This window comes from Helianthus annuus, chromosome 12 (genome assembly GCF_002127325.2).
Source record: "Helianthus annuus cultivar XRQ/B chromosome 12, HanXRQr2.0-SUNRISE, whole genome shotgun sequence".
Lineage (NCBI taxonomy): Eukaryota > Viridiplantae > Streptophyta > Magnoliopsida > Asterales > Asteraceae > Helianthus > Helianthus annuus.
This window is the reverse complement of record NC_035444.2, coordinates 4,112,626-4,134,049: the sequence shown is the minus strand read 5'-3', so window position 1 is coordinate 4,134,049 and position 21,424 is coordinate 4,112,626. Positions and strand designations below refer to the sequence as shown.

Sequence of the window (21,424 nt, the reverse complement as noted above, 5' to 3'; positions counted from 1 at the left end):
AACACAAACATGAACATCCGCAACAATCTTGATATTTTTCTTGAGATTTACTTTGTAAACCCCAAGGGACAATAATATCATATATGATCACAAATCCATAAGAAACTTTCCTCAAACAACACCAAAAACCAATACTCACAATATCTTACAAGCAAATTAGGTTTGGATACAAATGCTAAGAACCAAGGACTTGGTCACAAACTTATTTTATTAGTTTACAAATTTACTAGAAACCAAAAATTTACATGTCTTCTTAGTGCAATGATGCAAATTAACTTCTTGAAGAAGCATATTCGATCTGCATATCATCCCAGATTAATTTGACCCGTCGCCCATAAAAACATATTAGCCTCACAATGCCGTTCATACCCAAGTGTCAATACAACCATGCATTATTGGAAATCAATATTAGAGGAGAACTAGTACCAGATGACATTCCTCTTCTTGAGATGGATCGAGAGAGTAAATTATGAAAAATCAAAATGAAGTTACCTCACTACTTGAAGAACGGATATGATTTTTAAGAAATGGGATCACTTAAGGCAAGTCATTCGGATGCATAGATGGGATATCACAATTTTGAAGAATGCGGATTATCTGCTTGGTTTCACCTAGAAGTTTGGCTGCTGCTTGGGCACTTTCCTCCCTCTTCTCTATCACACCAGTGTGGCATATCATTGCTATGACGTGAGGTAGGTTGGTGAGACATGCAGCCATTATGTCAGCAATCCTTGATGATAAATTATCAAACAATCTCTGGTGGTTTTCTGTGTCACGAATGAGTGTTTCAGCGACACTAGACATTGAGTTTGCACAAATAGACGTGTAGTTCGGTACATTATCTTGACCTTCACACTCTTTTCCGAGTTTGTTTCTTGCGTTTTCTAAAAACAACTGAACAATTTGCATTGTTGTATCTACTTGGCTAGCATGTGAATTTGATTGACATGAAATATCTTTCAACCTGATTCCTAACCAGTTGTGGAAGACATTAACTTCTTGCCACAACCTTTCAGCGGCCTTTGCCTTCTGAGTGCTTATATGGTCATCAGTAGCATTGAGGAATTTTTCCACAAGTGTGACATATTCAAGACCTTCCATCACACTTTTGTACAAACGCTCAACTTCAACCTTTTCAATGTTCGGAAGAGTAATGGCAATCGTTGTTAGTGTTACCACCGTTAAGCTCCAACAATTTTGACGATCATTGTTGTCAAACGTGTTAGCTCCTTGATAACCTGCAGTACATTTGTTGTTAATTAGGTACATCAAATATATGGGTTGTTTTGTTTCACCCTTTTGGACCAATTGCTCCAAAGATTTTGAAAGCGCTTCCGATGTTCTATCAAAAAGTTTGAGTTGAACATCATCTTCAAGTTGCAAGATGAACTCCGTCCTTTCCACGGATAAAAAAAACAGGCAATGGAATAACGACTTCAATAACCGATAAAGCAAGCAATACAAGACACATACCATAAAGAAAAATGGGATCAATGTTATTATCTTGCATACTACCACAACTCCCTCTTGGAATATTATACAAAAGTTAAGAATTAGGCTTTTCAGATGCACGATGATCATCTTGAGTTTGGGGCTACGGAATGGGAGTGAGATACTTCCATATTTCCAGTCATATAACTTTTGAGTCCAGAATTGTTCTACTTTAAAGACCCTAATATGGTTAGAAATGCTACTGAAAAAGCTTAAGTTTGCAATACATCTAGAAAGTGGTGCAACTGTACTAATTACGACCCCAATAAACTGCATTATGAGAATCAGCAGTGTTGTCCACTTATAATCTGAATCATAGTCGCCTCTCGTTATATCTGAAATTGCCCATTTCAAAGTTAGAGTGTGCAAGATAGTGGTGAAGGCGCATATTACCCCCGAAGCAGTGGTGGTTACAGAGCAAGGTATCATGTATTCGGGGCTGCTACTTCCCGCCATGATCCAGTACTTCCTCACATGGGCATATAGCCTCTCGGGGGTTAAGTATGTTCTGTATGATTCTTGAACGTCACTTGAAGCTTCTTCATGACGTTGTTGGTACTGAAGTTCTATAATCTCTTTGGATTTCAGAACCGCTAAAGATGAACATATATGTATTATTAACAAGAGTAGCAGAGCCGAATAAATTATGGCTATTGTGGAACAGGTAACTTTATTTGAGACCAGTAACTCTTTAGGGGCGTAATCTCCTGTAGAGATCATTTGAAGAATCTTAGCAGCTTCCCCTCCATTGGATACAACAACACCTGTTTGTATTTGGATGCAAACATTGACCACCAAGGTGATTGCCAGAACACCCAAAGCTGTAACGTTTGCCAATATCCCATTTCTGTCCATGGCTGCTAAACTAGGCAATAAATTAGCCATCATGTTTGATGCGGGCCCAAGTGTGGAGGAACGGGCCATCTTGTATTTGGAGGCCCAAGATCGCGTAACAAAAGGAGCTTCACTAAAATGGCTCTAACTTGGGCTACGGGGGTCCGTTTTGGGCGTGCGACCAGGCGAAACGAACGTGAGAACAAGCTCCATGTTGCTGCAAACGGCCTACGGCGTTTGGGTCATCGTACGGGCCAAAAAACGCTTATTTCCATTAGTTATTTGCATTTTTATGTTTTTTTTAAGTATGTTGGGCATTTTGTTTTTGGGCTTGTGTTTGGCCCGTTATCTTTTTTAGGCCCATTTCGAATTTCTGTTCTTATTTATATGTCCCTCTAGTCATTTGAACAATCAGATTTGAATTTTGAAACTACTGAATTTTCACTTCAAATTCCGTGGCCTTTGGGTTGCAATTTGGGGGTTGGGGAAGAACTACACGGGTATTCGTAGAATCAACGTGTTGATCTTCATTTTCCGTAACACACGCTACATCAATGTTGCACATAAATGCCATGCTTCCAAGCTTTGCCAGTTGGTCCACAACCCCAGGCATCGGACCGGTTAGATCCACCGGTAGCTTCATTGCAACAGCTATTACAGTGAGAGAAGCAGCATTAAAAGTAAAGTACTTACACGGAATCCATAGCTTTCTGCTTCTTAAACCATGTAGCAAATCAGCCAGCATTGCAAGGATGCAACACAGAGATGCTAAAGCGATGTATATCCCAATCCATACCATAGGTTCGCTGTACCTGTTTTCCAGATCTGACTGGTATACGGACTTAGCATAACCCATCAACGAAGATTTAATATCTTCAGGAACATGGTATCTTGCATCCGTGAGTCGACGCACAAGATTGAGATAATTAAGTGTTGAGTTGTAAGCCATAACTGTAACTATTTTCCTCCCAGGCCAATGATCTAATGATTTGATTTTGATAAATTAAAGTTGGGACAACATTCCAAACTTTATTAACGCTACGTTGAAAACACTTCTAAAAAGCATCTGCCCCAATAATGACTGATGAGATGCATTTGAAGCAAAAAAAAAAAAAAAAAAAAAAAAAAACACGTATATAAATAAACCTACTTAAAATCTCGAGCAGTCTCCCCTCTAAGAGGCATGTGTCTCTATCAGGTCCACAATGGCATAAAAAAGGAAAAAAACCCTCAAGCAGTACTAAAGTATGAAATTATCATACCATATTCATCCTATAAACCTTTAAATTAAGAAAGTGATACAAAATATGTTACCCTTATATACAGTATGTAGAATTATTAAAAATACAAGAATTATTAACAAGCACATATTGGGACCAGAAAGTATTCCACTTATGAGTGACGAGGGAATGCTAAAGTTAAAGTATTCCACTTATGAGTGACCAGAACGTATTCCACTTAGTGGGACCTTGAAAGTGAGTTGACAACACCAAGATGAAAGTAAGTAGCAGGAAAAATTATATATGGCATGTTACACGAGATACAGGTAAGATAGACGAGTTGGATAACATGTTAAAATAGGTTATATCAATACAGGTAGGATCTTTGGTTTGGGAGACAAAACTCAAATGTTACTACTTACTATTGTCAAATGTCTTCTTCAATTACATATTTAGTGATTTTCCCTTAATTAATTATGGTCTTAAGTCCTTCATTCTCTGTTCTTTCTCTCTCTATATATACATGGTTTGTAATACTACAAGTTATACTCAACTCTTTCTCAAAACTAATCCCAACTTCATTTCTTTCCTGAGAAGCTAGCTAGGAACATAGTTATGGTTTTCAATAATACAATAGAATACCTCGATCTTATGGATCGTTAAAGAGATGGATCAGGCTTCAATTGACACAGAAATGAAAGGTACAATTCAATACAGTAACAACAAGCTCCTCTATATATAGAGGCTAACCAACACAACTAACTCTAACCAACTCAACTATCTCTAACCAACACAACTAACTCTAACAAACACAACTAACTCTAACAAACACAACTAACTAAAAACCAATACATACAAACTCATATATATCTCTAATATGCCCCCTCAAGCTAAACGGGGAAATCCACGTGAAGCTTGGACCGAAGAGAACTAAACCGATTTGCTGAAAGACCCTTGGTCAAAACATCTGCAATCTGTGAAACAGTAGACACATAGCAAATCCGTAATATCTGAGACAAAACCATATCTCTCACAAAGCGCAAATCAATCTCAAGATGTTTAGTCCGCTGATGAAATACGATTTGCAGCAAGATAAGTGGCCCCAATGTTGTCACACCAAACTCTCGGAGGACAACTCAAAACAACATGTAACTCCTGTAAAATAGACATAATCCACCTCAACTCAGCAGCTGTATGTGCAAGAGCAGGATACTCAGCCTCAGTACTCGACCGAGCAACAATATGTTGTTTCTTGGAACTCCAACTAATCAAGTTGGAACCAAGAAACACACAATAACCAGTAGTAGACCGTCGGTCATCAGGGCATCCAGCCCAGTCTGCATCAGAATAAGCATGAATATCCATACTAGAAGATCGTCTAATACTCAAGCCACAAGTCAAGGTACCTTTAAGGTACCGTAAAATCCTCTTCACCGCCTCCCAATGTCTATGTCTGTCAGTAGGTGTCTGAAGAAACTGAGACACCTTATTAACAACATAAGCAATCTCAGGACGAGTCAAGACCAAATACTGAAGAGCACCAACAGTACTGCGATACAGAGTGGCATCAGGTAAAGGTATACCTGTGTGCCTAGAAAGTTGTCTACCAGAAGCAACATGAGTAGACAAAGGACGACACTGAGCAAGACCAGTGCGCTGAAGAAGATCAAGTAGATAACGCTGCTGAGAAAGATGAAGAACATCATCAGAGAAGGTAGCCTGAACTCCCAAGAAATAAGAAAGCTGACCAAGATCTTTGAGCGCAAACCGAGAATGTAAGCGCTCAATCAAACGAGTAACAAAATCCGGAGAACTCCCAGTAATGATGATATCATCAACATAAACCAATACATAACACATCACTGAATCTCTACTATATACAAATAGAGAAGTGTCCGAAACACACTGTCAGCAATAAGAGCAGAAGAGAGCTTGGAAAACCAAGCTCTGGGAGCCTGCTTCAGGCCATAAAGAGCCTTCTGCAGAAGACAGACATGACGTGGTCTAGAAGCGTCAACAAAACCCTGAGGCTGTGCCATATACACCATCTCAGATAAGTCACCATGAAGAAAGGCATTGTTGACGTCAACCTGCTGAATGGACCACCCATGAGAGAAAGCAATAGAAAGAACAATCCGAATAGTGGTGGGTTTAACTACTGGACTAAAGGTCTCAGTATAGTCAATACCCTCAGTCTGATGAAAACCCTTTGCTACAAGCCGTGCCTTGTAGCGACTCAAGAACCATCAGGATTTCTCTTAATCCTATAAACCCACTTGCAACCAACAATGTTGGCACTAGTAGGAGCCAGAACCAAACGCCACGTTTGGTTGGCATACAAAGCATCCATCTCAGCACGCATCGCATCCCACCAAACAGACCACTGCTGAGCCTGACGAAAAGTAGTAGGCTCTGTGGTGGGAGCAGTAGTGGCATGAAAAACCACATGATCAGGAAACTGTCTAGGCTGACGAGTATGATCACGAGAACGAGTAACCATAGGATGCATAGGAGGAGGAGGGGGAGAAGAAGGAGGAGGAGGAGGAGGAGAAAAAGATGATGGTGATGATGATGAATCAGGAACGGAAGTCAAAGGAGAAGAAGAAGAAGATGAAGGAGAAGGAGGAGGAGGAGAAGGAGGAGGAAAAGACGAAGGAGGAGGAACAAAAAAAGGAAAAGAATCAGAAGAAATATGAGTAGGAGAAGAGGAAGAAACAGAAGAAGTACGAGGAATCTCAAAGATCGTCTCAAAAAATTGAACATGTCGAGACGTATATGTGCGAGACGTGTGAGGATCATAACAAAGATATCCAAGATGAGATGGAGCATATCCAACAAAGATGCAAGGAATGGATTTAGGTGAAAGCTTATCCATTCTAGTATCACCAAGAAATGGATAACACAAACACCCAAATGTGCGAAGAAAAGAATAATCGGGTGAAGAACCGAACAATGTCTCAAAAGGTGAAGAATAGTGAATAACCGGTGAAGGCAACCGGTTAATGTGATAAGCTGCGGTAGCATAAGCATCATACCAAAATTTCTTTGGTAGATGAGAATGAAACAACAAAGCACGAGAAACCTCAGAAAGGTGACGATTTTTACGCTCGGCTACCCCATTTTGTGGGGGTGTGTAGGGACATGAGATACGGTAAGTAATACCAGACTCGGAAAGCAATCGAGTCAGCGGTCCGTGAATAAGCTCGGGAGCACCATCACACTGAAGGTGTTTGATGGTGCATGAGAAAAGATTCTCGACAAGCGGTTTAAAGTGACGAAACGAATCAACCGCTTGAGAACGATGTGTAAGAGGATAAATCCATGTGAATCTGCTAAAATCATCAATAAACGTAATGAAATATCGATAACCATCACGAGACAAAATAGGAGAAGGTCCCCAAATATCAACCGACTTTAGTATGGAAACTTCTAAGTTCTGTACCAAGAAGGTTTGTTCAAATTGTTGCAACCACTGAACAATTCGCCGATCTAGAAACAACGACGCTAGATGAAACAATTGAAAGACTGAAAGCCTATGAAGAAAGGACCAATCTGGTGGATGAAAACCTCGTAGACAATCAAGAGAAACTTATGTTTACACAACGCGACAAGAACTATGGTCGTGGAAGCCGTTTTGGAAACCATGGACAAGGAAGGTTCAATTCATCACAAGGCAAGTGGCGTGATGAAAAGTTTAGACAGGAAGAAAGAGGCAGAAGTATCTCACGTGATGATTCCAAGAACAAGGACGAAGGTTATGATAGGAGGAATAGAAACCCTAGAGATCAAAATCGCTTCAAGAAAGATATGAGAGAAGTGGAGTGTTACAATTGCCACGAGTTTGGACATTATGCGTCTCAGTGCCAGAAAGCAAAACAAGCACAGGAAGAATCACACTTGTTAGAAGAGGACGAGGAACCAACACTTTTGATTGCAATTACAGAAGAAGAAAGTTCAGAAACAGAAAGTGATATGAAAAGAGAATTAGAATCTTGGAAGTTTGATATGCTCCAGGATTTTGAAATAAAGAAACAAGAGTTCGAGACTGAGATGAAAAACAGAGAAATACAGTTTGAAAGGCAAATGCATGAAAGGGAAACACCATTTGCAGAAAAGATGAGCATAGAAATTAAAAAGTTGAAGTCAGAAAGCATACAGTTAGAGACAAACAAGAGATGCAAGGGATGCGAAGAATATCATCCAAGAACAGTTTATCACCAGAAAACAACATTATCAAAGATGACAAATCAAATTGCAAGAATAGGAAACATGAAGTAGTTCGTGATATACCATCTAAAGACGAACCTGACATAGACATAGAAGATGACACGCATGTTAAAGATGGAGATATTCAAACGTGTGTAAACATCAAAGAATTTGCTCATGTTCAAAACAAAGTTTGTGTTGCAATTGTTGGAGAATCAGATCAAGAAGTCAAGCAAGTGACCGGTAGAAAACCGAAGTTTAAAGACAAGGATCTTCTACAACAAATTCGTGAAAAAGATGGAGAAGCACATGATGGCAATCAAGTCACGGAGAAGGATCCTGGTGCAAATAAAGAAGATCAAGTAGAGGATGAAGACTTCATTCTCTTGAAGAATGAAGATGCTAAAGCATGAAGATGTTGAAGGCATGGATTAAGAAATTAGGGGGGAATATTGATAGTTAATTCCTTAATCCATGTGGGTTAAAAGTAGCGGGTAGTTTATGTAATTAGTTTAAAGTAGTATAGATAGGTAGTTATAAAGTTGAGGGGGTGAAGGTGACAAGACAAAAGTTTGTAACCGCCATACTAAAGGAAAAGATGTGTCCCTTGGACACACCTCTTGTTCGAATTCAGCCACAAGAAAAGGAGGGGACGCGACTCTTGGACAAGGAGACACACCTCTTCACAATCACTCTCATCCACAAGATCTAGAGACACACCTATTCATGAAGAGACATGTCTATTGGATCGCACCTTTTAGATTAGTATAAACAGGGTTAGATATTTCAATTGTACATACATACTCGTACATATTCACAATCATTATTCTTTCAATCAAGGTTAGTTTATGTTTATTCGTTCATTGTGATATTCATTGTTCTTTAAGATTCAGGGCAACACTACTGTAGTAAGTACGACTCCAATAAACTGTATTATGAGGATCAGTAGTGTTGTCCACTTATAATCTGAATAATAGTCACCTCCCATTATATCTGAAATTGCCCATTTCATACTAAGAGTGTGCAAGATAGTGGTGAAAGCACATATTACCCCAGATGCTGTGGTGGCCACAAAGCAGGGTGTGATGTATTGGGGGGGGGGGATCCACTTCCTGCCATGATCCAGTGCTTGATCACATGCTTCTGTAGCTTCTCAACGATTAAAACTTCTCCTCTTAATTCATGAATGTTTTTTGAAGCTCTCTCATGACATTGTTGGTACTTATAGTTCAGAACTACTTTGGCAGACAGAACCGCTAAACATGAAGATACATGCATTATGAACAACAAGAGTAGCAGAGCCGAATAAATTATGGCTAATGTGGAACCGGTAATTTTATTTGAAACCAGTAAATCTTTTGAGACATAATCTCTTGTAGAGATCATTTGTAGAACCTTAGTGGCATCCCCTCCATTGGATACAACAACACCTGTTTTTATTTGGATGCATACATTGAGCACCAATGTTATTACCAGAACACCTAAAGCTGCGACGTTTGCCAAAAGCGCTTCGATGTCCATGGAATACAAACTAGGCAATAAGTTAGCCATCATGGTGCACATAAAGACCATGCTTTCGAGCTTTGCTAGTTGGTCCACAACACTAGGCATCCGACTGGTTAGATCCACATGTAACTTCATTGCAACAGCTATCAAAGTGAGAGAAGCTGAATTAATACTAAAGTAGTTACATGGAATCCATAGCTTTCTGCTTCTTCAACCATGTAACAAATCAACCAGCATTGCCAGGATGCAACACAGAGATGCTAAAGCGATGTATATCCCAATCCATACCATAGGTTCGCTGTACCTGTTTTCCAGATCTGACTGGTATACAGACTTAGCATAACCCATCAACGAAGATTTAATATCTTCAGGAACATGATATCTTGCATTCGCGAGCTGACGCACAAGATTGAGATAATTAACTGTTGAGTTGTAAGCAATAACTTGTAACAATCTTTCTCCCAGGGAAAGATCTAATGATTTGATTTTGATACATTAAAGTTGGGATAAGATTTAAGAAAGACTTGTGTTGGTTTTCCGTATACGAATGGTAAGTCCTGTATTCGTGTCGTGGATAACTTTGGACAATGTAAGATGGTTCTGCCTCATCTACAAACACCTAGTTCAAATCAGGTAACACGGGACGCACACCCCCGTCATCACAACGAGGCACAGACACAAACTCCTCCTCACCTTGATCAACGCCGGATAACCAAAAGCTTTCGGAGATGTATGACTGGTTCAAATCTTTGCCAAAAGCATTACCTATGTCCCAAAACGACATCTTTATGCTTCACGGTTTCAACTAACGTTTTTATTTGAGAATTTTCATCATTTTCATTGGTATTTTGTGAGTTTTGAACATTTGAATGAAATAGTTCCTGTATGCTTGGATAAATAACATTTTCTCGGTCGATAAGAGGCGTATAGATTAATAAGCGTGTATGGGGTTACCTTTTCACACTTTTCAGATTGAACTCCCTGGATGTCAGTAATTATACCTTAAATTCATCAAAAGTCGTGCCTGTACGACGCTCATAGTGCAATGAGAGGTGTTGGTGCAGTTTTTGTGTCCGATGTTATTCGAATAGATTAGATTACTTTTTATGCTGATTATGTAATAGTTAGTGAAACGGTCAAATGAACGTGTATAGACCCGCTCGTTTGAAGTGGTCAAACGAAAGGGTTATTTATCTAACCGTGTGCGTTTGCAAGTGACCTTCCATATGAAGGTGGATTTTCATGTGAAGGTGGTGTGGCTATAAATACCACCCTTAGGTCATTTGTAAGTTTGAAGGTTTTAGACTTGAGGGAGAGATCACCACTTGGTCTCTCCCAGATTGTAGGTCCCTCTCGGAGGATGAGGTTCAACCTTAACCTTGTTATACTAACCCACTAGCAAGTGCGGAATCCAAGCTAGTGAGCAAACCGGGATGAAACAAGCTCAAACACAACACACAAGATTCACCGATTAACACCACTTGTATTAATGCGAATGAAAGGTTCCAGTTACAAGCTCAATGTTTACAAATCAGTTTTGCAAACTCTCTAGTGTGTGTGTGTTCTAACAGCAGGTTCTCTCAAGTGTGTGTGTCTATCCTTCTGTCTTCTCTCTGCCTGTTGAACACACTGCATGGGTATATATATACCCAGCACTGGTTGCCTGTCCGAAGGATCAGATAGTTGATCGAATGATCATCTATCGATATCAAACCTGTCGAAGGATCAGCATTTACCTTGAAGGATGATCTATCGATCATCCATCGAAGGTTAATCTTTCGAGCACATCGAAGGATCAACATTATCCTTCGATGAGCTATCCTTCGACATAGACAATACAACCAATTTTCTAACTGTTTGGCCAAGTCAAACTAGGAGGACAGTTGACTTGGTCAAACTTACATGACTATCAAAGACATCGTTTACATCGTGACCGATTACAGACAAAGTACAGACACAAGTGCACCAACACAGATGTATGCTCCTTTGGTATATTTTGGATAGCTTATAGTTGTGCCAATTTGTAACGTTATGCTACCCAATTTTATACAAGAAAGTTGTTTATCCGTCTCTAATCTTTCGTCTTTGAACCTAATCACACACTAATCACGGGTTTCGATCTGAATCTCGAACCTACAATTGGTATCAGAGCCATGGTACCCGACTTAGTGAATCTAACCATTTGCTAAGTCACATGAGCTCTTGACTAGTGATTCTTGTGGGTTTTTGTTCAAGATGTAAAAGAGGTGTAAAAAAAGAAAAACCCAGATCTGGACCTAAAAAATATGGATATGAGATGAAATAGACCATACAAGAGGGTTAGGTGTTGTGTTTCACAGAAAATATATCAAGTTTTCATCATCCGTTATCACTTTTGAGGGGTATTTTGTCAAATCTGCAGATGAACACTTCGTCATGTTCATGAGGTGTGTGGCCGCTGTTTAAGAGAATCTAGGGTTTCTTCGGATCTGGACCCAAAAGTGACAGCGAAATGTACCCACTCACGAAAAATCAAGACTGCGAAGAACCCTCTTGCCGAAGAACCTTCTTCGTCTGAATGTTTCTGCCAAAGAACCCTCTTGCCAAAGAACCTTCTTCGTCTGAATGTTTCTGCCAAAGAACCATACCTGCATGAAGTGGACGAAGAACATCATTCGTTCCTTTGCCATCTACGAAAGACCATACTCCACGAAGAACCATAGTAGAAGAAAAACTCTTATTCTTCGTGATGATTGATTGCCGAAGAAGATACTTCGTTGATTTGGTTGTTCAGTGGTAGAAGTCCGCTAAGAATGTCCATGTTTCGTGGGATTTGGGGTATTGTCTGGGTCTAGTTTATCTTTCGTGAGCTGCTGAATGATGGGGACTGAAAGATGTTGTTTGGAGGTGCCCGATGGAGGATGTCTGATGGCGGCTAGATAACAATGTTTGTCAGTTGGAAGATGATGTTTGCGGTTGGTGAACTCTTTAAAAATTAAAATTAGGGTTGTATTAGATGCACTCTAGTTAAGTGGGCCGTGAATGCATGATGACAATTTATATTTTGGCCGAATTTAAAGGTTGTTACTACAAGTTGGTGGGCCACATGATTTGGTAAAACAATAGCTGTTACATTCAGCTTTGGGCCACAGACTATAGTAGCTTGGATCCAACAAGTTATGTTTTTTTAAGGTTGGTTTGGATCAACAAAATTTGCTACAAGTTCGAACCGGGCTAAGAGTACAAGACTATTTTAGTGGGTCAAGAATTTTATGTTTTGGGTATGAGTTCGAGAGCGCGCCAAACCAGTTTGGGATGATGAGGCATGATGAAAACTACTTATTTTGAAAAAAGTGGGGTAGTCACAGTTACCGGTGCAGACGTCAAATTTGGTGACTTGACTATTATGGGCCAAAAATGGTATATTTATTTCCGCATGTGAAATTTATCTTGTTAGCGGTGTTTGTAAATGCTCGAAAGCATTTTGTTTATTGTCATATTCTCGCATTTGGTAACGATTGAAGGAGCCTGGAAAGCCAAGACCAGTCCTAACGAGTCCACAAAGTCGAAGAGTTATGCCCATAATGGAAGTTTTCGGATTAGGTGTTAGCAGAACTTTGGGGCAATACAAATCAGATCCTATGAGGCTAGGGGACTTTCTTTATCAACTAGAATATGCAAAGAAGAAAGTTGCTTTCGTGATCTTTCGCAAAACCGAGAATATTTGAAAAATTTTGCTCTGTGGAGAGATTTTGTTCAGTGAAGTTGACAACAGTTCCCCTCAGAGGAGGGAATTTGTTAAGGTTTAGCGATTTCACCAAAGAAATGGGGGGATACAAATTTTCATATGTTTTGGAATTTCTTCGGTAAATTTCTAAACGCAATCACAGGAGGTAAAGTTTGTGATTTTCTGGTGATACCGAAGGTTCTGCGTGGAATGTTTTACACAAACATATATTTGAGGATTTTAATTAATTCTCCGGCCAGCGTGAAGGGTTTTTCACGGAAACATACAGGTATCTAAAGTCAATAGTAGTTTCAAAGCGTTGTTCACTGAAGACTTGGGGAATCTTTATGAGAGTTGATAGCTCAAGGCTGACAAGTGTGGATTCCAACTCTATCAGATGTCGGTTAGGTTTTTGGATCAAGGGGATCAAAGCAATGACACCTTGCGAAGGGAGATTGCTGAAACTTAACGTGGATGAAGTTATAGTTGAGGGGGAATTTGCAGGATTTGATTTTGGGTTTGATGTTTCCTTGGGATTTTACAGGGATCTGGGTGTAATTCAATTCGTTGAGTTTGCAAATGGAGTACTTGGTCAGGATGACATCCTGAGTACTGATGCTGAAGATCCGTAGTGCATTATGTGGTCAACTTCACAAAGGCGAGACAATGAGATCTGGATGTAGTTCAACTAATCGTGCTGGTTGAGCTTGTAAATGATATACTCGGTCTAGCTGACTTCCTGAGTGTTGATGCTGATGATCAAAGTGCATTATTTGGTTGATTCCACAAAGATGGTTAACAGAAAATAGTTCACCGAAAAACTCTACCAATGTAGTATGCTTTGAATGAAATAGAGTTTTTATGACAAGATCAAGACTTGATGCAGTTTTTTAAAGAATGAAACCCTTATCAAATGCCGGTTGGAGTATTGGAAGATCAGTGGAAGATCGGTCAATTTAGCCTTGCGAGGACATTGCACAACACCCAACACGGATACACGTACTTTGAGGGGGAAATATTATACGAGAAGCTTCAAGGGTTTGGTATTGCTATGAAGACTCAAGTCAAGATATTACTTACCTGGATCATCGGTCAAGGGGGGATCTGTTAACACAGAGAAGCTAACATCAACAAATACTTGACTGAAGATCGATTGCAGTTGCATTTTCAGCATTCGACAGCAACGGACAAGGGGGAATTTGTTGGTGCAGTTTTTGTGTCCGATGATGTTCGAATAGATTAGATTACTTTTTATGCTGATTATGTAATAGTTAGTAAAACGGTCAAACGAACGTGTGTAGACCCGCTCATTTGAAGTGGTCAAACGAAAGGGTTATTCGTTTGACCGTGTGCGTTTGCAAGTGACCTTCCACATGAAGGTGGATTTTCATGTGAAGGTGGTGTGGCGATAAATACCACCCTTAGGTCATTTGCAAGTTTTAAGATTTTAGACTTGGGGGAGATATCACCACTTGGTCTCTCCCGGATGTATGCTCCTTTGGTATATTTGGGATAGCTTATAATTGTGCCGATTTGTAACGTTATGCTACCCAATTTTATACAAGAAAGTTGTTTATCCGTCCCTAATCTTCCGTCTTTGAACCTAATCATGGGTTTCGATCCGAATCTCGAACCTACAAGAGGCGTATAGGGTTTAATGCTTCAACTACCACAATCTTATACGCCTCTCATAGGGCAATGAGAGGCGTATCAATACCCTTACAGCCCTATACGCAGCCTCTGGGGGATGTGCACATAAAAAGTGGGGATGTATCAATACCTTCACCCATAATAATAGATAAAAATCTAAATTTAGTAGTTTCAAGAATTTAATAGAAAGCAATATTATGTTTATTTCTGTTTCTACCTTGTCATATTATGTTGATTGGGCTCTTTCTAGGGAAGAAAGAAAAAAAAACACATTTAAGAAGAAACATAAACATGATCATCCACAATATTCTTGATGTTTTTCTTGAGATTACCAAAGAATGTAGATTGTAAACACAGGGAGAATAATGTCATAACAAGAAACTTTCATCGAACCACACCAATAAATTAGCCATCATGTTGCACATAAATGCCATGCTTCCAAGCTTTGCCAATTGGTCCACAACCCCAGGCATCGGACCGGTTAGATCCACCGGTAGCTTCATTGCAACAGCTATTACAGTTAGAGAAGCAGCATTAATAGTAAAGTACTTGCACGGAATCCATAGCTTTCTGTTTTTTAAACCATGTAGCAAATCAGCCAGCATTGCAAGGATGCAACACAGAGATGCTAAAGCGATGTATATCCCAATCCATACCATAGGTTCGCTGTACCTGTTTTCCAGATCTGACTGGTATACAGACTTAGCATAACCCATCAACGAAGATTTAATATCTTCAGGAACATGGTATCTTGCATCCGCGAGTCGACGCACAAGATTGAGATAATTAAGTGTTGAGTTGTAAGCCATAACTGTAACTATTTTCCTCCCAGGCTAATGATCTAATGATTTGATTTTGATAAATTAAAGTTGGGACAACATTCCAAACTTTATTAACACTACGTTGAAAACACTTCTAAAAAGCATCTGCCCCAATAATTGACCGATGAGATGCATTTAAAGCAAAAAAAAAAAAAAAAAAAAAAAAACACGAAAAAAAAAAACAAAAAAACACGTATTTAAATAAACCTACTTAAAATCTCGAGCAGTCTCCCCTCTAAGAGGCATGTGTCTTATATCATACCATATTCATCCTATAAACCTTTAAATTAAGAAAGTGATACAAAATATGTTACCCTTATATACAGTATGTAGAATTATTAAAAATACAAGAATTACTAAATAGCACATATTGGGACCAGAAAGTATTCCACTTATGAGTGACGAGGGAATGCTAAAGTTAAAGTATTCCACTTATGAGTGACCAGAAAGTATTCCACTTAGTGGGACCTTGTTAGTGAGTTTCTTTTAGTAAATAGTGATACAGGATTTTATTGTAATGGGTTTCTTTTAGTAATTTTTCTTCAATTCTCACTATTTTTTTCTAAATTCTATAAGGTTCTTATTATTTTTTTCCATTTTTTTCAAACGCACTGGGTTTCTGAAAACCCACAAATATGGGCTGGATCCGCCCCTGAGTGAGTTGACAACACCAAGATGAAAGTAAGTAGCAGGAAAAATTATATATGGCATGTTACACGAGATACATGTAATATAGACGAGTTAGATAACATGTTAAAATAGGTTATATCAATACAGGTTGGATCTTTGGTTTGGGAGACAAAACTCAAATGTTACTACTTACAATTGTCAAATGTCTTCTTCAATTACATATTTAGTGATTTTCCCTTAATTAATTATGGTCTTAAGTCCTTCATTCTCTGTTCTTTCTCTCTATATATACATGGTTTGTAATACTACAAGTTATACCCAACTCTTTCTCAAAACTAATCCCAACTTCAACGTATCTTAATCAAAAACTCATTTCTTTCCTGAGAAGCTAGGAACATAGTTATGGTTTTCAATAATACATTAGAATACCTCGATCTTATGGATCGACTAAACCAAACCAAAACTCCTGACGATGTTGTAAGAAACTTGACAAGGTTCAAGATCTCTATATATGAATCAGATCTGGAGAAAAAGTATGGCGAACCTCTGGAAGTGATTGGGTACTACATCCTTTTCGCATCCCTGTTTTGCATCATTGCAATGGGGTTTGATTTAGTACATGGTTTTCGGAGCAAAAAGCTATGGTTCCCGGTTAAATACTTTCCTATTAATGCTGTTACTCTCGCCGGGATAACTGTAGCGATGAAGTTACCAGTGGATCTAAGTGGTTCTATGCCTGGTGTTGTGGACCAAGTGGCAAAGCTTGGAAGCATCGCCTTTATGTGCCCTATAATGGCTAATTTCTTGCCTTCTTTAGCAACCATGAACAGCAATGAGCTTTTGACAAACGTCATAGCTTTGGGTGTTCTAGTAATAACCTTGGTGGTAAATATTTGCATCCAAATATCTACTGGTGTTGTTGGAAATATTCCCAACAATAAGTTTGATATTGAATTACTTAAAGATGTATATGACTTTGAATATGAGGCAACGGAATTATGGTCTCTTAATGATCAGGTAATGAAAACAATAGCCATACTCGATGTGGCTTTGTTGCTCTTGTTGTTGATAATACTTGTATCTTCATCTTTAGCGATCCTAAAATCCAAACAAATTATAGAACTAAAATACCAAGAAGTTCATGAAAAAGAATTAATAGACAACCTTCACTCAACCGGAAAGTTATTAACCGTTGAGAAGCTACACCAGCAAGTGAGCAAGTACTGGATCATGGCAGGAAGTGGCAGCCCCCAATTCATCTCAGCATGCTCTATGACAACCACTGCTTCTGGGGTAATATGTGTTTTTGAAACCGGTTAATCTCTTAACATCATGTACATAGTTAGTTAGTTTGAATTATTATTAAGTAGCGGTTACAAAGTACGAGGACCAGAAGTGACAAAATGGAAGTTGGAAACTACCCTAATAACCGAATGGGTGTGTCTCTACACACACACCATTTCGAATCGGTGCAAGGCAAAGAACAAAGGGACGCGACTGTTGATCAAGTGGACAATATTCGACGCACCTCTTCAAGTGGACAATATTCGACGCAGCCACTGCAGCAGCATGTCAAGCACTATGGCTTAAAAGATTGTTAAGTGAAATCACAGGCTGGAAGGAAGAGAAGATAACACTCAGAGTAGATAACGTTTCAGCAATAGCACTTATGAGAAATCCAGTCTTTCATGGAAGAAGCAAGCACATTGACACACGCTATCACTTCATAAGAGAATGCGTGGAAAACGAAGATATCACTGTGGAACACATAAGCGGAGAACTACAACGAGCAGATATACTAACAAAGGCATTAGCAAGGATCAAGTTTGCTACAATGAGGGAACTGCTCGGAATTCAAGATTTAAAGCAACTCATGGATGTTCGAGATTAAGGGGGTGAATGAAACCGGTTAATCTCTTAACATCATGTACATAGTTAGTTAGTTAGAATTATTATTAAGTAGCGTTTACAAAGTACGAGGACCAGAAGTGACAAAATGGAAGTTGGAAACTACCCTAATAACCGAATGGGTGTGTCTCTACACACACACCATTTCGAATCGGTGCAAGGCAAAGAACAAAGGGACGCGACTGTTGATCAAGTGGACAATATTCGACGCACCTCTTCAAGTGGACAATATTCGACGCAGCCACTGCAGCAGCATGTCAAGCACTATGGCTTAAAAGATTGTTAAGTGAAATCACAGGCTGGAAGGAAGAGAAGATAACACTCAGAGTAGATAACGTTTCAGCAATAGCACTTATGAGAAATCCAGTCTTTCATGGAAGAAGCAAGCACATTGACACACGCTATCACTTCATAAGAGAATGCGTGGAAAACGAAGATATCACTGTGGAACACATAATCGGAGAACTACAACGAGCAGATATACTAACAAAGGCATTAGCAAGGATCAAGTTTGCTACAATGAGGGAACTGCTCGGAATTCAAGATTTAAAGCAACTCATGGATGTTCGAGATTAAGGGGGTGAATGAAACCGGTTAATCTCTTAACATCATGTACATAGTTAGTTAGTTTGAATTATTATTAAGTAGCGGTTACAAAGTACGAGGACCAGAAGTGACAAAATGGAAGTTGGAAACTACCCTAATAACCGAATGGGTGTGTCTCTACACACACACCATTTCGAATCGGTGCAAGGCAAAGAACAAAGGGACGCGACTGTTGATTAAGTGGACAATATTCGACGCACCTCTTCAAGATTCAATCTCAACCACATATCCAAGAGACGTGTCCTTTCACGAAGAGACGCAAGTATTCACTCGTACCCGTAGAAAACTATAAATAGGGACATGTAGATTCATTTGTAACATACTCTCATTCGATTTGTAAACATTCATTCGTTTATTACAAGTTATTGTTATTCAAGTTATTCACGCTCATTTAGAGATCAAGATCCAAGTTCGGGCCAACAAATTGGTATCAGAGCATCAGGCTCTAGGCGTGGGAATCGCAAGGCATCGCAGGGAATTCGCGATCAGGTTTCAATTTCGTTTAAATTCGCAAAAGTTTCATTTCAGAATTTTTATTTTCGGTTCTAGGAAAGTCGGTCGAACCGAACGGTTAGGAATCTAGGGTTTGTTTTGATTCCGGGGTTATAGTGCGAATTAGTTTGATTTTTGGTTATTTGGTTATTACACGATTCGGGTAATCGGGGTTGTTGAGATATATTGAAACCAAAAGAAAGTTTATTAGAAGTGAAGATTATTCGGCAGGAAGATATGGCAGGATCATCCGGGCAAAGTCCGATAAATGGAAATTCTCTTTCCCAGTTTCAGTGTCCGATTCTGAAACCAACAAACTATACGGTTTGGGCTATTCGTATCAAGACGATTCTTGAAGCGAATGGTTTGTGGGAAACGATTGAACCGGCAGAAAATGCAACGGTAGACACTAAGAAAGATAAGTCTGCCATTGCATATCTGTTTCAAGCAATACCAGAAGACGTTGTATTGCAAGTCGCAAGTTGTAAAACTGCAAAGGAGATTTGGGATAATCTAAAGATTAGACACGTTGGCGTTGATCGGGTACAAAAGGCGCGTATGCACACGCTAATGTCAGAATTTGAATTGTTGCAAATGAGGGATGACGACACTATTGATTCGTTTACCGCAAAGATTAATAGTATCGTTACCCGAGCAACAGAAGTAGGAACGACAATGAGTCAACCGACTCTAGTACGCAAACTCTTAAATGGCGTACCAGATAAGTTTACTCAAATCGTTGCCTCTATGGAACAATACTCCGATCTAGAAACCATGACGCTACAGGAAGCGGTCGGAAGACTAAAGACGTATGAAAAACGTCTCAAGTTAAAGAAAGGAAATCAAGGAGAAAGCCAAGATAGGCTTATGTTTACACATCAGGATAACTCCAGAGGAAGGCAATCTGGAAACCGCGGTCGTGGTAGATTTAACCAGACACGTGGAAATTGGCGAAACAACGGAAATAGGCAAAGTCCCAGAAACAAACGAAGGATCTACATCTAGATCTAGAAATGGAAGTTCTAGAAATTGGAGGAAGTTTGCGAGAACCGACCTAAGTAAGATCCAATGCTTTAAGTGTCAAAAGTTTGGACACTACATGAAGGACTGTTCTGAGAAAGACGAAGTGCAAGAACATTCAAACCTCGTCGAGGAAGACGAAGCACCCATATTGTTAATGACAATACAAGAAGAAAATGTTCAAGAGAAGGCTCTGCTAAACGAGGAACGTATAAAACCAACAAGTTACGCCTCAGAAGATAAGAATCTATGGTACTTAGACAACGGGGCAAGCAACCACATGACAGGAGTGCGAAGTCACTTCAAGGAATTAGATGAAACTGTGACAGGGCAAGTACGATTCGGTGATGGGTCACACGTAGAAATTAAAGGCAAAGGTTCAATACTACTGGAATGTCTGAATCAAGAACAAAAGATCGTTTCACAAGTATACTACATTCCAAGTCTGAAGACCAATATATTGAGCCTCGGACAACTTACAGAAATCGGTTGCAAAGTGGTTATGGACGGAGATCTACTTACTATCCGAGATCGAAATAGAAAGCTACTAATGCGAGTCAAGAGAATGAAGAACATGTTGTACAAAGTCAAACTGAAAACGGGAAAACCAATCTGCTTACTATCAAAGACCGAAGACACAGCATGGTTATGGCACGCAAGGTTAGGCCACTTACACTTCGACGCTATTAAGGAAATGACTCGTAAGAACTTGGTACATGGAGTTCCCCAAATAAGTCATGCTAGTCAAGTCTGTGACGCATGCTTATTAGGAAAGCATAGTAGGGCACCATTTCCAAATCAGGCAAAGTTCAGATCTTTAAAACCTCTGGACTTAGTCTATGGAGATTTGTGTGGTCCTATAACTCCACCAACACATGCTGGGAAGAAGTATATATTCTTACTTGTAGACGACTGTACTCGCTACATGTGGGCGTATTTACTAACTTCCAAGGATCAAGCATTCGAAACATTTAAGGAGTTCAAAGAAAAGGTGGAAAAGGAAGCGCAGACCAAGTTAAAGATGTTAAGGACGGATAGAGGAGGTAAATTCACATCGGCTGAATTCAACAAGTATTGCAAAAACAACGGCATAGCAAGACAGCTTACAGCACCATATTCCCCACAGCAAAATGGAGTAGTAGAAAGGCGAAACAGGACGATGTTATCCACTACTCGCAGTATGCTAAAGGCAATGAACATGCCACAGAACTTTTGGGGTGAAGCAATTCGACACGCGATATACGTACTAAACAGGGTTCCGACAAAAGCCCTGGTGAACAAGACACCATATGAAGCACTAAAAGGAAGGAAGCCAAATTTAGAACACTTGAAGG

At 39.4% G+C, this 21,424-nt stretch overlaps 3 protein-coding genes across 3 annotated transcripts; 2 read left to right on the top strand and 1 right to left on the bottom strand.

Annotated features, from left to right (window-relative positions):
• Window positions 1–537: 537 nt before the first annotated feature.
• LOC110893833 lies at window positions 538–2,376 on the bottom strand. Its single transcript, XM_035981043.1, has one exon. The coding sequence runs from the start codon at window positions 2,374–2,376 to the stop codon at window positions 538–540; it is 1,839 nt and encodes a 612-aa protein (XP_035836936.1).
• Window positions 2,377–6,101: 3,725 nt separating this feature from the next.
• On the top strand, window positions 6,102–8,164 carry LOC110892304 (myb-like protein X). Its single transcript, XM_022139478.1, has 3 exons — window positions 6,102–6,241; window positions 6,995–7,702; window positions 7,810–8,164. Exons 1-3 carry the CDS (start codon window positions 6,102–6,104, stop codon window positions 8,162–8,164), a joined length of 1,203 nt encoding a protein of 400 aa, XP_021995170.1.
• An 11,143-nt stretch (window positions 8,165–19,307) lies between these two features.
• LOC110892305 lies at window positions 19,308–20,075 on the top strand. Its single transcript, XM_022139479.1, has one exon. The coding sequence runs from the start codon at window positions 19,308–19,310 to the stop codon at window positions 20,073–20,075; it is 768 nt and encodes a 255-aa protein (XP_021995171.1).
• The last annotated feature ends 1,349 nt before the right edge of the window (window positions 20,076–21,424 follow it).